At 44.5% G+C, this 18,175-nt stretch overlaps 1 protein-coding gene across 2 annotated transcripts in view; it reads left to right on the forward strand.

Moving 5' to 3' along the window:
- The first annotated feature begins 895 nt into the window (after positions 1 to 895).
- adamts6 (ADAM metallopeptidase with thrombospondin type 1 motif, 6) overlaps positions 896 to 18,175 on the forward strand; it is a 54,363-nt gene continuing 37,083 nt past the window's right edge. For both annotated transcript variants that reach the window (XM_068706477.1, XM_068706478.1), the window contains exons 1-9: positions 896 to 1,306; positions 1,425 to 1,819; positions 3,369 to 3,543; positions 4,154 to 4,377; positions 4,966 to 5,049; positions 7,488 to 7,633; positions 10,849 to 10,892; positions 13,341 to 13,446; positions 15,345 to 15,491. In XM_068706477.1, the coding sequence (XP_068562578.1) occupies positions 1,216 to 1,306; positions 1,425 to 1,819; positions 3,369 to 3,543; positions 4,154 to 4,377; positions 4,966 to 5,049; positions 7,488 to 7,633; positions 10,849 to 10,892; positions 13,341 to 13,446; positions 15,345 to 15,491 (1,412 nt within the window). In that variant the 5' untranslated portion in view covers positions 896 to 1,215. The remainder of the gene's footprint in view (positions 1,307 to 1,424; positions 1,820 to 3,368; positions 3,544 to 4,153; positions 4,378 to 4,965; positions 5,050 to 7,487; positions 7,634 to 10,848; positions 10,893 to 13,340; positions 13,447 to 15,344; positions 15,492 to 18,175) is intronic.

An 18,175-nucleotide genomic window follows, 5' to 3' on the forward strand; every position in this document is an offset into this window, starting at 1 on the left:
AAAAAGAAACCCACAACGTGCACGACAATGATATCACCGGTGGACATTGTGGTTATTACGGTTCAATCCCGCTGTGTAGACTCGCTTTGAGGTCGCCGGTCGTTAAACTGTCAGATGCATGTTGAATTAATAAGTGCACGTGGCGAAAAAATGTGTCTAAAAATCAGAGTTGTTCCTGGTAATTTCAAGTTATGCGATGGGTTTGAGTGAGAAACCAACATGAACAAACTACAAACGTTCATTATACGATGTTTAACTTTGTATTAGATGTTCAGTTAAACCTGCCGGGATTAGTCACTTAATTGATCAGGAGAAAATCAGTCGATTAATCGTTTCAGTCCAACTTTCTGGCTCCAGCTTCATAAGTGTGAAGATTTGCTGTTTGTTCTTGGGTTTTTTTTTCGTTTTGAAGTGAATATCTTTGTGTTTTGGGGACTGTTGGTCAGATAAAAGAAGCAGTTTTGGCGTTTTGTTTCACTCTTTTATGACATTTATTCGATAAAATGATGAATCGTTGAAGAGAAAATCATCATATATGAGAATTTGTATTGTTTTTTATGATTTATTTCATAAAATAGTGGAAAATGAAGACCAGAGTGCAAGGTGGCAACTTAAAATTGATAGATTTAATCCAAAAATCAAACTATATTCCATTTAAAATGAAATAAACCAGCAACAGGCAGCATATCGTCACATCTGTGAAGCTGGGAAGCAAATGTTGAGAATTCTTTGCTGAAAGAAAATGACTAAAATTATCAATCAGTTATAAGAATGGTTGCAGATGAATTAATTGACTAATTATTTCAGCTGTGGGACAAACAACAATCTGATGAAGCGATGATCCCAATAAATGACGGATCATTTGACCCTCTGATTGATTTCCTCCACAGGAATGCAGATGGATCGGTCCAGACAAGCTTCCAATATAGAGCTTCCTGTTTTGGAGTCACACCTGAGAGCGACTGTGTGTCTGATGGATTACGGTGTTTTCTGCGAGCTGCTGACATGAACCCAGAGGCCAGTGAGACGTGGAGGCGCTCGCCATCGGGAGGAATCTGAGGACCCCTGGATGAGCCCGCGAGCATCACGAGAGCATTCAAGTGAAGGACACCAACCATGGACTTGTTATGGTGTGGCACCGGACCCATTGCGTGCTCCTAACCCATTTGTAGCGCCCTCTACCCTCCACCCCATGTCACACCTCTTCGCCGAACTATGGAAATTTTGTGGAAGACGCTGACTTGGACACTGAGCCTGGTGGTGATGGCCGCTTCTGAATTTCAAAGACTTTCACACAACTCTCAAGGTATGACGTGCTGCAGGTGGACGGGTAGATTTATTTTATGTATTGCATGCTCATCATCACACTCTTCTCTCTCTTCTTCTTCTTCTTCTTCTTCTTCTTCTTCTTCTCCTGTAAAAAGAGGAGTTCCTGTCCTACCTGCAGCACTACCAGGTGACTGTCCCGATGCGGGTGGACGAGAGCGGAGAGTTCCTGAGCTACACTGTGAAGCACCACCGGCCGGGCCGGCGGAGACGCGGGGCGGCGGCGGACCCCGCCATGGGGCAGCTGCCCGCTTTGGACCCGGACCCCCAGCCGCACACCCGGCTGTTCTACAGGCTGTCGGCCTACGGGAAGCACTTTCACCTAAACCTGACACTCAACCCCCACCTGGTATCGAAACATTTCACAGTGGAGTATTGGGGACGGGAAGGCCTGGAGTGGCGGCACAACATGGTAGATAACTGTCACTATGTTGGATTCTTGCAAAATCAGCACAGCACGACCAGGGTGGCGCTCAGCAACTGCAAGGGCCTGGTGAGACATTTTCTCCTCTCTTAACTTTGCACTTTGAGCCACAAAACGCTCACCCCGCCGACCTCAAACAATCCCCCGATGCTAATGCCAGATAACTAATATATAAAGCGAACTTGTGCTGCACTCATGGCAGCCAATCTTTCAGACGCAGCGCCAGAGGATTAGACCAATTGTAGTTTGCTCAGCAGAATCTTGGCTTCCTTCCACTTGGCACACTGAGTCTCTGCAGGCAGCGAGCGGCGAGGTGATGCTCCCGGAGGAAAAGCTTGTTGGCGATCTGTTAGTGAAGAGCGTTTGGATATCACGCTTTATCCTCACATTTTAGGAGCCTCAGCGGTTGAGATCACATTTGATCCTTTCTTGTGATTTGTTAAATAATCATAGATATTACTTCCTGAGCAATACTAACAAGGCATCAAATTATCCCGTCTGAGCTTTTAGTCCTCTATCCACAGACTGTGTGACTGTTTAGCTTCTCTTTACTAATCAAGACGTTGGAGAACGTTTTAATAGCTGTTATGCTTCAGAATAACTCTAAAGAAGGAAAATAAAAAGAGAAATAGGCCCTGCTTCTTATTGGCAAATGTAATCATGAGGGGAAAACGTGTAGCCAAATGTGTTGGCAAGACCCACACAGAGTATCATAAATTGAATTAGCGTTTAGCTTTTTTCTAGCAGCACCAAAAATGGACAAAACTGTGTCTGTGCTTTTTAATGTAATCAGCTGTCTGGACGGGTTTGAGATCTCTGACGTCACACACTCATCGAGTGGGTTTCTGTGTGCGCTGGTGTGATGTGTGGTTACTTGTTTGTGTTGTAGGTTTTTGCAGAGACAAAGTTTTGTTTTCTAAGAACTCGATGAGAAAACGTGACCCCATCAGCAGGAGGAGGTCACATGACATGAGGGAGTGTATTAGTTATTTAAAGGGCTACTTCACAGCTTTTAAGTATCATTCATCCACACGTTGGTAGGCTTGCAAGAGACAAAATAAGGAAGAAATGGTCAAAATTGCAGCAGTAAAGACTGAGATATCCTGACTTTTAGTCCCTAGTATTCAAAAGTCCTACATTTCCCATAATGCAACTCAATGGCGTCGTTCGTCAGACTTTCAAACTCCTCATGCCCCGTTTTCTATGTGCGTTTATGGTCCCAATCTCTAGTTTCAAGTCTGCTTCAATACAGCATGATGTTCATTTAGTAAATTATGGTCCATTTAGAGTCAAACAGACCATAAAGCAGGGTATGCTTTAGGGGCGGGGCTACACAGTGATTGACAGGTCGCTGCTGCCACTAGCAGAGCCGTATACGCCGTCTCTACGTCACTCATCTTCAGTCCAAATTTAAATCCCTGTTCTGTCTGAGCACACAGTTAAAAGTAAACTGAGCTGCCTTGTGTAAAAAAAAAAAAAAAAGAAAAAAGAATAGAACAAAAAGTATGAAAAATGTAGGTTGCTTTTTCCTGAATTTTTGGTATAATTTGTGCGTTTAGCAACACTGTTTGCTTGTGTTTGTAACCTGTGTGATTTTTTTTTTTCTCTCCCCAACAAGCATGGTGTCATAACAACAGAGGAGGAACAGTATTTGATAGAGCCATTAAAGAACATATCCTCCACCGCCTCCAGTGAATGGAACCTGGAAGAAGCACAGCAACATGTTATTTATAAAATGTCTGCCATTCCCTCACCACAAGAGCATAGCCAGGAGCTCAGCTGTGGCATTTCAGGTTGGTTAAACCTCCATCTGGGTTGGACTCTGTGTGGGTAGGACTGACGTAAAGGAATAACTTTACACAGCAGGTTAAGAGGAAGTGCTGGTTTGGTTGTAGGCCCAGGTTCTGGTGCGACATGACCGGGCCTCTTGTGTGCTATAGTTGCTCCTGGCCTGGACACCTTTCAACCCGTAACAGAAAGCTTTCATAAAAAAGGCCCCTCAGTGCATTGAGAGCTCTTGCCTTCAACTTTTATAGAAGCACAAATCCTATTTATAGAATCATGTTCAGATTCAAACAATTCCAACCAGAGAGCTGCGTCTACTGAGATATGACGGATTTGAAAAAAAAAAAAAGAAGAACCAGGTGGATATTTAGGTATTTGGGCCAAGCTCTTATAAGAAACAGCAAAGGCTGTCATCACCAGGAAGCTTGCATGCCCCAACATGTACCGTCTTATAGCTTTTTCCCAGAGCATCTGGGTCATAAAGCAAAATACTTTAGCTGCAAAGGTTCAAAGGGGCAGATTCCCCCAGACCAGCTCTCCCTCAAACAGATGACGCTTCATAATTTGGCAGTTCGTAATTGGCTGCATGACCTGACTTTGTCTCCCTGTCGTCCACAGACCTCATTAAAAGCAGCGCACCTTGCCAGTTTAGCACACCTTCACCTGTCCGCTCGCCCACCGCGCCCCAAAACGACAGCGAGCAGGCGAACGGCACCCACAGACAGAGGCGCTCCATCAGCTCCGAGCGCTTCGTGGAGACGCTCGTGGTGGCTGATAAAATGATGGTCGGTTATCACGGACGCAAAGACATCGAGCACTACATCTTGTCCGTGATGAATATTGTAAGTTTGATCCTACTTTTTGGTCATTTTGATGTCTGGCTCAACATTGAATGTGCGTTTTTACTCCAGTCTGACAGCTTTAGGTACTTTTCGATGACAGTTTTTTGGCGTATCTCCAGATGTGTTGATGTTGAATGTTTGTGATAAACTGAAGGGTGAAGTGTTCCTTTATGTGTTGAGAACGTTCTCCTACTTCTTCAGCTAAATCAAAATTCATCTACACAAAGCTGAAAACAGGCTCTTTGTTCTTTGTAGAGATACGTGGTTCTCACAGGACAGAGAACCTCTTCTCTACAAACATCTGATGATCTTATAGAATATGATGCATTGATGGAGATTAAACTAGACATCAGGATATAAAGGATTTTGCTGATACTTTTACTCCAGTGAGGTTTTGAATACAGGAACTTTACTTGTAGTGGAGTACTTTCACAGAGTTGTATTAGTACTTTTACTGAAGTAAAGGATCCGAGTACCACCGTGCGCAGTAATGTGGTTCAGTGCTTAATGGTTGATTTGAGCAGATGTTGGTGACATTTGGACACAATTTGTCTGACTTTGTGTCTTTTCTTCTTTTCTGGAGGTCAGGTTGCCAAACTTTACCGTGATGCCAGTCTAGGAAATGTTGTGAACATTATTGTGACCCGGTTGATTGTTCTGACTGAAGATCAGGTAACAAAGACCCTCTTTCTACCTCAACCTGTTTTTCTTATTCATTTCACTAAATCATCCGTGTAGTATTATCACAGTTGTTAGTACCGTGAGCCCTTTTTTAAATTTTTTTTATAATGTCTGTACATTCACCTGTAGCGAGTGTATAACTGATCCGCTTGGCGTGAGTGAGCTGCAGTATTTTATGTGGTTGAAGGGAAGAGAGAGAGACTATTCACCATATGGCCACCACTTCAGATGAAAGATGTGCTCCGGCATCTTCCCTCAGGGAGCCTCGATTGAGGATTCTTACATGCACTGTACATGTGTATGTTCGTGTGATGAGAGAAACAGAATGCTTCCTAGCATCTGTTTTTTTTTTCTTCTAAAGGGCTCGTAGCGGCTCTTTATGTAGCATCAAACAAGTTTTCATGTATAATGGAGCCGCGCTTTGATCCATAAGGAGGGAAGTACCAGTTTATCTGAACATACCGGTGCATAACAAACATTTTATGGTTAAAGTGAATCACTGAGGGGCGATGCAATGGTTTCCTATAGTTGAACCCATTACATTCATGGATTTACTTTAGATGCATTTTGCAGACTCTACTACGGCTTCCTCAGTTCCTTTTTCTCCTGCTTGTCTTCTTTCCACATCTCCTGCTTTTTCTAATAATCACATCCTTGTTTTATTACTTCTTTGACTCATATAACTCTCAGGATGTCCTTGACCAAAGACATTCTGAGTCGACCAACACTCAGTTGACTTATCTTGATTTAATCGACAGATCTGTAAACCTGAGTTTCTCCACAGAGAATTACTCAAAAGCACCACTTTACTTCTTGTGTTTACCAGATATGTGCTCATACGTTTTTGGGGAAATAAGTCATTCAGCACGAAAAAAAGCATTAAAAAACAACTAAATACAACACGATACAACATGATTCTACATGATGCAACAAGATACAAAATGATCCGAAAAGATACGACAAGATACGTCACGTTACGGCAAGATACGACCCGATACAACATGATTCTACACGATAAGTCACGATATGACAAGATACGACAAGATACGACACGATACGTCAAGATACGACACGTTACGACAAGATACGTCAAGATACAACATGATTCTACACGATACGACAAGATACGACACGTTACGACAAGATACGACACGATACATCAAGATACGACACGTTACGACAAGATACGACACGATACATCAAGATACGACACGTTACGACAAGATACGACACGATACATCAAGATACGACACGTTACGACAAGATACAACATGATTCTACACGATAAGTCACGTTACGACAAGATACGACACGATACGTCAAGATACGACACGATACGACAAGATACGACACGATACATCAAGATACGACACGATACATCAAGATACGACAAGATACGACACGATACATCAAGATACGACACGATACATCAAGATACGACAAGATACATCAAGATACGACACGATACATCAAGATACGACAAGATACATCAAGATACGACACGATACATCAAGATACGACACGTTACGACAAGATACAACATGATTCTACACGATAAGTCACGTTACGACAAGATACGACACGATACGACAAGATACGACAAGATACGACACGATACATCAAGTTACGACACGATACATCAAGTTACGACACGTTACGACAAGATACGACATGATTCTACACGATAAGTCACGTTACGACAAGATACGACACGATACGTCAAGATACGACAAGATACGACAAGATACGACAAGATACGACACGATACGACAAGATACGACACGATACGACATGATACATCAAGATACGACAAGATACGACACGATATGACAAGATACGACAAGATACAACATGATACGACAAGATACGACACGATACGACAAGATACATCAAGATACATCAAGATACGATACGTTACGACAAGATACGACAAGATACGACACGATACGACACGATACGACAAGATACGACACGATACGACAAGATACATCAAGATACGACACGATACGACAAGATACATCAAGATACGACACGATACATCAAGATTCATCAAGATACATCAAGATACGACACGTTACGACAAGATACGACACGATACATCAAGATACGACACGATACATCAAGATACGACACGTTACGACAAGATACGACAAGATACGACAAGATACGACACAATACGACACAATAAGTCACGCTATGCCACAATAAGTCACGATACGACACGATAAGTCACGATACGACGCAATACGACACAATAAGTCACGATACGACACGATACGATACGCTATGTTGCCTTATGTTATGACATAATACGACGCGATACTGTAATGTACTGTAACAAATTGTTTTGTGCTATATCATATGGTTTTGTTTTGTAATACAGTGTCAAGTTGCACTGTTCTGCATGTGTGTTGTGTTGTCTTTTGCAGCCTAACCTGGAGATTAACCACCATGCTGACAAGTCTCTGGACAGTTTTTGTAAGTGGCAGAAGTCCATCCTATCTCACCACAGCGACGGCAACAGCATTCCTGAAAACGGGATGGCCCACCATGACAACGCTGTCCTAATCACCCGGTAAGTGTCGGCTCACTTCTTCTGCACACGCACGGACTACATTTTTGCTCACACGGCAGAATAATGATCCAGCATGGATTCATGTACTTCAAAGAGAACGAGTTTCAGTTGTTACGTTCGCTGTAAGTAGCACTTATCTTCTCATTTTGAGCAAATAGGTTGCAGGTTATTTTCTGTGCTTGTTAAAAGCCATGGAGTCCCGGTTCAGCTTCAGACTGTAGCTGTGTGTGTGTGTGTGTGTGTGTGTGTGTGTGTGTGTGTGTGTGTGTGTGGGTTCGCTAACAGAGGTGACCAGCAGCTTCAGTGCTGAAACCTCCAAATGTCCAGTTCACGTGCACAAACTTTACCTGTAAGTGTGAAAGCTGATGGGAACAGACTTCACTTCTGAAAACTAAATGTGCTGTTTTTTGTTTTTTTTTACAGAAGTCACGCTGCAATTTATGTCGAGGGTGTTGCTATAAAACAGCAAACCTCTGTCATTACCTGGAATAGGCTTCATTGTTGCCAGAACTGTTTTGGCCACATTACCTAGCAACTAAAGTATATACATCCCCCCCACTAGAGAGAGGATTGCGTTCTGTGATTGACATGGGCTAAAGCCAAGCGTTTTGACTCCCTGGGCTATGTACGAAACAGCCTTTCTATCATTAGTGTGCTCTTGCTTGTTGTCTGTCAGTTGATGTTCTACAGCTCCTTTGGCTCCTCTTTTTATTGGTGGTTTTAGCTTCACTAAGCACCGGCAACGAAAGGCTGCTTAGTAGAGTCCAGATGCAACAGGTCATGAGGTTTTATATATCGATGATAGATGTGATCACCTGTTGTCATTGTTTTTAGATACCAAACAACTCACGCTACCGGCTTGTAACTTGTTGACTCACAGATACACCACAAGGGGGCGCTGCATTTTAAACATGTCAAACTGCGCCACCCACAAGGAAAGTACAGGTGCTGCAGGGATGAGTATTTTTGTTGGCCAACCTGGAAGTTAGCATCGCACTGGTTCCCCGAACAAAATGCGGGATTTTTTTCTTTGGATTTTGGATTATCGCAGAAAATAAACTGTGTGTCAAACAAACATTCATGATACTTACGTGTTTTGTTCACAAATGAACACCTATTTTATGAGTTTTGAAGTGTAAATGTACATTTTTGAAGTGTAATCGCCAGAATTAAAAAGCGTTTGACAAGGCCTATCAACAGCTACCAAGGGGGGAGGGGCTTAGCGTAGGGTCAATTAGCAAATGTTAGCTTGCTAACAAGCTAAACAAAGATGGGGAACATCGTATACCTGTTAAACAACAGCGAGTAAGCATTGTAATTGCTAACTCGTTGATGTGATCCATTGTTACAGTTGTAAAACCTCAAAAACACAACCAGCAGCAGTAAATAAGGGAAAAACGTCTCGTCATTGTATGCAGGTGGGCTAGTGTCAGTTTTGCACAGCTAATGTTGCCTGTTGATGGCCCACGTCAACGTTGCTGGAAGGGCATGCCCTTAATATACCTCAGTAAATCACATATGATGAAATATTGGTGAATATGGAGTCAGTAAAGTATAACGAGTAAAAACAAGGCGAGAGATAATGAGATAAAAAGCTGTGGGGAGGAGGCAGCTGAGCTCAGAGATGCTAACATTGGAGATAGTATAAATAGCTGATGGTAGACACCAGGAAGCCCTCATTAACCACCATGTCTGGAGGAGCAGTCAGACATTCCTCGCAATGGGTGGAATGCACCAAAAAAGGTTCCGTATGATTTTAAGGTGCTCGATGCGGAATTTCACTCAGAGGACACTTAATTTAATTTATACTTCTGGAGTGTTTTTGTCTTTGGATCAGTGATTCAAAATTGAAACGATTAGTCCATAAATCGTTCTCTAATGTAAGAGTCTCCAGCTGTTTTGTGCCATTGGAAACTGAATATCTTTGGGTTTCAGAGTGTTGGTCGGATACACATTTAGACGATTAGGTGATTTCTCTCCATTTTCTGACCTTTTAAGAACGATTTAACGATTATTAAAGGAAATAATCTTTGGATTTATCGATAATGAAAATAATCGTTAGTTGCAGCGTTAGATCCAAGGCATAAAAATATGTTATGATTATTTTGTTTGTTTAATAGTTGTTCATTTATATATACATATATACACCACACTTTACTGAAACTTTTGCTTTTCAGTGTATACAAATGTAAGAAGATTGACCTGCTATTAGTTAAATATATTTTAATTATGTGTCCGAGGTCCTCACTTATCTCAACACTCAAATGACAAGTAATGACTATTTGACACATAATAATATTATCATAAGAAGTGAGACGTTCATGGTCTGTTGTTATAACCAGGCTCGCTGGAAGCAGACATCATCCCTGCAGTTAGTATCAGTATATTCTACCACAAATACTTCCTCATCGTCATCACCAATCAATGTCCAGCAGGACATTTAAAGTGGTTCAACGTTTTCATCTCTGTTGCTTCTTTGTCACGTCGGAGGCCGCCTTGTTTGAAAAAAAGACACAGAGGGGAAATTAGGGAAATACATCAAAACAAATAGACGTCCTCAAACGAGGTCACGATTGTACCTCAGTGGTTTGGAGCTGCACCACTGGGAGGGAGGGGGAGAAACGGGGGAGAGGAAGAGGAGTTAATGGGGAGAGCGAAGGAGGCAGAGGGGGGGAAGAAGAATGAAATTACATTTGCCGTGCCCTTGGTTTTAATAGATTAAAAGCTTTAGGAATGATTGGATCATTCATTTGAAATGTATGATGTGGCTCAGAGTGTTGTGGCCTCTCTCTCTCTCTCTCTCTCTCTCTCTCTCTCTCTCTCTCTCTCTCTCTCTCTCTCTCCCCCCCCCCCCCCCCCCCCCTCCACTCTATTGGATTACCTGTATGTGAGTTACGGGGGTTAACAGTAGGGGCACAGCACGAGTGAGGCCTTTCACTTTACTCTCACTCACTGAGCTCTGTATTTCCTACAGGCTAATGAACGCTATAGATGGAGGAGTGAACCAGGTGTTCTCTGGAACCAAAGCCTGTCACGACTTCATTATGTGCTGTTGTTATGCTAAAGGTTGAGATTAGATCTGGCCAGACTGTGTGATTAAACCTGGAAAGAATGGAATGGCAAACAGCCAGTGGAAGAAAATACTGTACATGTTTAAAAAAAAAAAAAAGAGTTAATTTAATTATTTGTGTTCTCTTTTTTTTGCCCGTCCTTAGGTATGACATCTGCACCTACAAGAACAAACCCTGCGGTACCTTAGGTGAGTGACTAAAGCAGATTAATGCATTTTAACTTGTGTTTTCTTGCCAAATTGGTAATCGTAGCTGGTGTTGACTCTGTGATTCTCTGGATTAGGAGTTCATTCTTCTCTTTCGCTCCCCTGGAGAGAGGTTTCCATTTTCACGTTCGGCCCTCCACCGTGTCCTCAGACAAACCTTATTTAGCAACCTTCGCAGTCTCCTTTTAGAAGAACACCAGACGGCTCCTGTGAGACATAATGAGAAGGATGTTTTCACTTGTGTTATTATAGCTCCTCTGCGACTCCCCTCTGTCGCGTCAAGGCCGCGAACCTGGAGAGCCGTGGTCAAGCCTCCTCACACGGCCCCCGGTTTATAAAAGCCCCCTCAGCCTCGGTTTTCTCCGAGGTGTTTACACTCCCACTGAGGGTTGAGGGAGAAAGGAAAAGGTATGTGTTAGGGAGACTTGAGGGGATAAAGAGGAGAGTAGCTGACAGGGGGGGAGGAGATGGAGAAGAAGAGGAGGAGTTGAAAGGAAAATGGAACGGGAAAAGGACAATTATAGGGAGTGTTGGAGTATGCAGGAGGGAGATAGAGTGGGTGATATGCTGGTTGTGAGGGTATTGGGTGGTGGGAAAAAGGACAGCGAGCAGTGGCAGAGACCCCCACTCCTCCTCCTCCACTCTCTCTCTCTCTCCTCTTCAACCCCACCTCAAGCCTCCCTACCCATCCAGCCCTTCTCTCCCCATCTTATCTCTGCAAAGGCCCCGCAGGCACCACAGTATATCTTGGAGGTAATATTGTGACTTCAGGGGTGGTTTGACAGATTGACCGCATTCGTCACATTCCCCGGTCGCTTTAATTGCACTGGCATCTGCTTGGCTTCCTCGTTGTCTCAACCCCCAACCCTTCTCCTCTCCTCCCCTCCCCTCCTCACTCCCTCTCCTTCGCGGGGATCACGCTGCCCGGGTCAGATCGCTGGCCTTTAGGGTCGCCGAGTAATCACGGGGCTGGAGATAATGCACAGTCCACCCCGGCGTTGAGAAAACAACTTGCGATGCAGGGTGTGTGTGTGTGTGTGTGTGTGTGTGCGTGTGTGTGTTTGCGCTCACCCTCGACCCCCACACACACACACTTTACTCTCTCTCAAACACACACACATTCTTAAACTAATCGCAGAGTAGCCACCCTCTTTCCTTTCCCTCCCTCTCCTACTTCTTTCTTCACCTTCAGGCTGCCTCTTCCCCTGCAGTAATGGTTTCAGTGGCCTCCTGATTTGCGAGTCTATTCTTGTTTAGCCTCTTAGTGAGGAGAATACAAAAGCCATGCCACTTTAAGCAGGGAGGCAGGGAGTTTGTGCAGACTGTTTAATTAACAAACTGTATCTGAATCAGTGCTGACCGCCAAAACACGATCGTTCAAGTGTGAAGCTGTTTCACGTTTATCGATATCGCTCTTGGACTGCGTGTTGGAAAGCTGCGTCCGTGCACGCAAAACAATCAATTAAGAGACGTCTGCCTCTTTCTCAGAAGAGAGAAGCTTTGATTGAAAACTGCTGTTTCCATCCACCTGTTTGTAAGACCATTTTAAATTTGCGCATAAATAATTCAGAAAAAAGGCGAGAAATCTAGGTGGAAAAGTTGGTGTGTCGATTAAAACAAAATGCGAAGAGCAAAGCTAAAGTGATACAGAGTTTTGTTGGCACACGCTGCTGTAAATATGCTCGAATCGCTGACGATTCATATAATAATACTCCCATAACAGCAGTGAATAGAAACGGAGAGGAGGCAGAAGTAGTCCTCTTTACGTCAACCTGAAAACATTTAAAGCAACAAAACTAAAATGCTCCTTACTTCACCCCCCCCCCCCCCCCCCCCCCCACACACACACACACACACACACACACACACACACACACACACACACACACACACCTGCTTTGCCTGCGCTGTCATATGATCCTCTCTCCAGTCACCTGTAGATGTAATCTGTGAAGAATTGCCTCCTGTCTCCTTATCTGACCTGTCAGGCTTCAGGAAAAAAAAGGACCTGCGACACCTGGATTATGGAGAGAGGTTTCAACTCTAAACACCCTCACCCCCTTTCCTCTCTCCCCTCTCCCTCCACTCTAGTTTTGAAATGAGGAAAACATCTATATTTTCTGACAGGTTTCTGGTGCAGTGTTGGTGAAGGGGTTCTTGTATTCCCTTCCTTGGCTCGCGTTTCAGGCGATCCCTTGTTACATGAATTGAAATGTATAAATCTAACTCTGGTCTAGACATTTTCCAGTCTGGACCCCCCCCCCCTCCTCCGGTGAACAGGAGATCATATGGGTGGAATCTCAGTTTTATGACCATGACTCCTAAGAATGCTTGGGCTTGACCCTGTGTTTGTATGTTTGTCTGGTGCATGTGTGTGTGTGTGTGTGTGTGTGTGTGTGTGTGTGTGTGTGTGTGTGTGTGTGTGTGTAGGCTTGGCCTCAGTGGCTGGAATGTGCGAGCCGGAGAGGAGTTGCAGCATCAATGAAGACATCGGCCTCGGTTCTGCTTTCACCATCGCACACGAGATTGGTCACAAGTGAGTTGTTTTTTTTTTGACAAAGTCAATGGGAGTCATGCGAGACGGAAAGATTCCCTCTCAGATTCTCCCCTCCAGACATGTTGAAAGTCACATAAAACACAAAAGACTGCTTTGAATAATGATTTGTCTGATATAGTTTTTCCAAAAAAACAACAATTTGAACCAAAATTGTCCTCCAAACTAGTTGTGATGTCACAAATCATGCTTGCAAGTGGACAACTTCAGACTGAGATTTAAAGTCACAATGAGTGGAAGTTCAAACCATCCAAGTTAAAACTATGAAGAGAAACTTTCAGCAGTCTCCAGCAGCGTGGTGTCGGTGTTGGCTCCCAGAGAGGAGAAGCTCTGCTCCTGGAGGAGGAGGAGAAGGAGGAGGAGGAGGAGACGCTACTGCTGCCGGGAGCTGAGCTCTCCTCCTCCCTCCAGAGCTCCGACTGCAGGTTCAAGGCTGCGGGTGAAGCCGGATCTGGGTCTGTCCACAGCGGACCGGTCTCTGCTGGAGGATTTGGGTCTGTCCACGGTGGACCAGGTCTCTGCTGGAGGATCTGGGTCTGTCCACAGCGGACCGGTCTCTGCTGGAGGATCTGGGTCTGTCCACGGTGGACTGCTGGAGTCTGAGCTGAAGGAGTTTCTGGTGAACCTGCATGAGTTCATCTGGTTTCACCACGTCAGATATCAATAGTTGTTCTGAACGGTCACACTGGGTGAAAAGCCGGCCGTCATTGAGATGAGGGAGACGTGATATTTTTGGAGTGTCTCCTGGAAGAAGTTTGTCGTGTTTCACTTAGTTGTGAATGTGATAAAAAGGATTTAAGATGATCTGAAGCAAAAGAATGAATTTGATATGCAACAACCGCGTGCTCTTTAATAATTGCTCTTAAACAAACATCACTTGCTACTTGAGTTCACCAGACCTGCATGTCGCCTTCTTTCTTTATTTTTCCCCCTCATGCAGACGTCTTGAACTGTATCTCCACATATTTCCTCATGCAAATGTCAGTGTGTCCACATACCTCTGGCTCTTTCTTCCTGAATATAAAGCAAAATAATGATGATGTATTAGTCTACGTATCCCTCTCGAGAGAGTTCAGCAAGATGGCGATTTCCTTTATTATGTCTCGTGTCTGCTTCTGTTGTGGGGCAGTTGTAAAAATAGTCTCTGCTCCTAGAGGATGTATAAAAAAAACACACAGTGCAGCGGGGTTTCGAGCGGCCTGATTTATTTCCAGAGTAGGGTAAAATGTCATAAACGCCAGCCTTAGAAAAACAGGTTGAGGCTGTGCGATGTGGTCGGGGTTGTTATATACATTAGACCTGATTTGTGCTGCCGGACTGTAAGGAAAAGTAAGCTTTGACATCCTGCTGTAACGTGAGATTTTTTTCCCCCTCAAATGATATCCAGACAGATAAGGTTTAAAAAAAAAAAAAAGAATTGTTAAAATGATTTATTTTCAGCTCTCAGTGCAAAATAAATTTTCAAGCAGCTTTCATAACAGACCACAAGGTCGGGAGCTGTTTGGGTTTTGGATCTCTCTGTGTTCTCTGGTGCAGCGATTGATCTAAAGCTCCAGCCGGGGGGGGGGGCTCTCCCTCCCTCCCGGCCTGCACAGACCTGCAGCTGCTGATTGACAGGCAGGCATCAAGAGTGGTGATTAGAACTTTTTTCGTTCCTGCCGAGCTCCAGACAGGGTTTGACCCTTGACTTCTGGCTCCCCTCCACCTCCACACAGCTGTTTCAGAGCCACAAAGCTCCATCTTCTACAGCCAGGGGCCACTGAGGGAGACGTCCTCCGGACAGTCCGCTCTCCTCCCACCGGTAGCATGAAGGGCACTTTTAGACCAGTGGTCGCTGATGATCATCGCAGCCCGCTCAACTTTTATTTTGTGCGTTTCAGTTTCGGGATGAACCACGATGGGATCGGGAATTCCTGCGGCACCAAAGGCCACGAGACAGCCAAGCTGATGGCCGCCCACATAACAGCCAACACCAACCCGTTCTCCTGGTCCGCCTGCAGCAAAGACTACATCACCAGCTTCCTCGAGTAAGTGGATGCTGGTTGCTCATCTGTGGGACGGTCTGAGTGTGTGTGTGTGTGTGTGTGTGTGTGTGTGTGTGTGTGTGTGTGTGTGTGTGTGCGCAGTAGAGGAAAAAGGTGCACGCCTGTTTTCCAGCTCGCTTGCAGCCGCCTCTCTTTACAACCGGCCGGCCCTTGCGGTGACCCGCCAGGCTGTCTTGTATGCGAGTCCTTTCCCCGCTTATTCACATCCATTTCATCACCGAGACTCCTGCCAGACCTCCTTGTGGCTTGCGTATGATAACCGGGTGCCTTCCGCCCGACCGTCCTCGCACCACAAGGCGGGTGATGTCGGAGCTCATGTGGTGATTCGTAGGCCAGCTGCCTCCGACCGCCGCTCCGCTGTTTTGTGGATAAGGTTGAAGAAGAGAGGAGCTTTTAAGTGCGCAAATAAAATGTTGAGTAAAGCGGTGACGTTTGGCAAAATGAGGGATTGCTGGCTGAGTAATGCCAGACTAGCATGGTAAAAAAAAAAAAAAAAAACACATCAAACCTACGCGGGTTTAGAGAAGGCCAGACAAAACATCTGGAGCTGGCCTTCAGATTCTGGCAGTGAACAGATACCTGTGCTCAACACAGCACTGTATGAAGAGCTGCCTTCAGAGGAGACTAGATAGAGACTAGCTGCCTTCAGAGGAGACTAGATAGAGACTAGCTGCCTTTAGAGAAGACTAGATAGAGACTAGCTGCCTTTAGAGGAGACTAGATAGACTAGCTGCCTTTAGAGGAGACTAGATAGAGACTAGCTGCCTTCAGAGGAGACTAGATAGAGACTAGCTGCCTTTAGAGGAGACTAGATAGAGACTAGCTGCCTTTAGAGGAGACTAGATAGACTAGCTGCCTTTAGAGGAGACTAGATAGACTAGCTGCCTTCAGAGGAGACTAGATAGAGACTAGCTGCCTTTAGAGGAGACTAGATAGACTAGCTGCCTTTAGAGGAGACTAGATAGACTAGCTGCCTTTAGAGGAGACTAGATAGAGACTAGCTGCCTTCAGAGGAGACTAGATAGAGACTAGCTGCCTTTAGAGGAGACTAGATAGAGACTAGCTGCCTTTAGAGTGGACTAGATAGAGACTAGCTGCCTTTAGAGGAGACTAGATAGACTAGCTGCCTTTAGAGGAGACTAGATAGAGACTAGCTGCCTTTAGAGTGGACTAGATAGAGACTAGCTGCCTTTAGAGGAGACTAGATAGACTAGCTGCCTTCAGAGGAGACTAGATAGAGACTAGCTGCCTTCAGAGGAGACTAGATAGAGACTAGCTGCCTTTAGAGGAGACTAGATAGAGACTAGCTGCCTTTAGAGTGGACTAGATAGAGACTAGCTGCCTTTAGAGGAGACTAGATAGACTAGCTGCCTTTAGAGGAGACTAGATAGACTAGCTGCCTTTAGAGGGGACTAGACATGTTGTAAACAAGTGTTTGATCTCAATTCAAACCAGATTTCTTTTTAGTTTAAAGGGGATTCAAATTCTGTTTCATATTTATAATCATTATTATCTTCCTCATTGTCAGTGTTAGATTCTTCGCTTTAGGATTCACACTAATGAGGACAATCCATCATTTCCAAGACTTATTCCTAAATCTGAGTAGACACTTATAACTTTTACAGTTTAAAAAAAAAAGGATCAAAATCGATGCAGTAGAACCAGAGATGTCTTCATTTTTATTCCATACATTTGTCTTCCTTGTCCAAACCTAGTGCCTTCGTTACCCACGATGCAACTCAACTGCAGACAGCTTGGTTGGAGTTATGCTAGTAGCAGCTACAGAGATGAGCGGAGGTCTGGTAACCACACTTCTTTCTAATTCCACACAGATTCTTTGATGAGTAAGTTATCGGCGGTCCCCTTTAAACAGAGCCTCGCCCCGGGCCTCAAACTCAGTCTCTGATAGATGTCTCTTTGGGGTCTGCTAGTAGCTGTGGATTGAAGCCTGACATTTCTCCACAGACTGAGCTCTGGGCGTTGCTGTGCGTCTTTTGGGAAACCGATTCATTGTGTAGGAATAACAATCAGAAAGTGGTCAGGATTGTTTCCCGCAGACGAGAAACATGCTGCCATTCTTCTTTAACCATCACAGAATGAGGTCAAGGATTCCACATCTTTGTAACATTTGCAGGAACGACAAGGTCCTCTCAGGCTGGCTGTAAACTACTGCAAAGAGCCACATGGACAAACTTTACAATAGAAACAGAAACAGAGTCAGCTTCACCAACTCATTCCTATTTTAGTCTTTCTAAGGGAATGCAACAGACTTGGATCAGGGTCTTTAAGTGTGGCTCTCTGTGCTCATTGCCCTGCTGTCTCAATATGTGCTTGTGCAGCATAATGTGCTTGTATCAGTGTATGCCAGTCTGTGTTTGAGTGTGGTGGAAAAGCACAGGTTTGTGCAACGGACACATAAAGAACACACTCAAAGTGTGATCATTCATTGCACTCTGTATAATAGAGCCAATTTATTTGAGCTTGCCAGAGGGGAATGCCAATATCTCAGTTTGTAGCAGCTTCTCGCACTGAAGCCTGCTTGCAGTTCCTGACACACAGCCTTGTTGGGGAAGCGTCGGTTGGATGCGCTGCTGCGTGTCTGTTTGTGTATTCGTGTTTAGCCAGCGAGGCCCTCCAAGAAAGACGATAATAGCCGCCGTGGTTGT

This window comes from Cebidichthys violaceus, unplaced genomic scaffold, assembly GCF_023349555.1.
Source record: "Cebidichthys violaceus isolate CVI_PGR_0920_01 unplaced genomic scaffold, fCebVio1.0.p SCAF_12, whole genome shotgun sequence".
Taxonomy (NCBI): Eukaryota; Metazoa; Chordata; class Actinopteri; order Perciformes; family Stichaeidae; genus Cebidichthys; species Cebidichthys violaceus.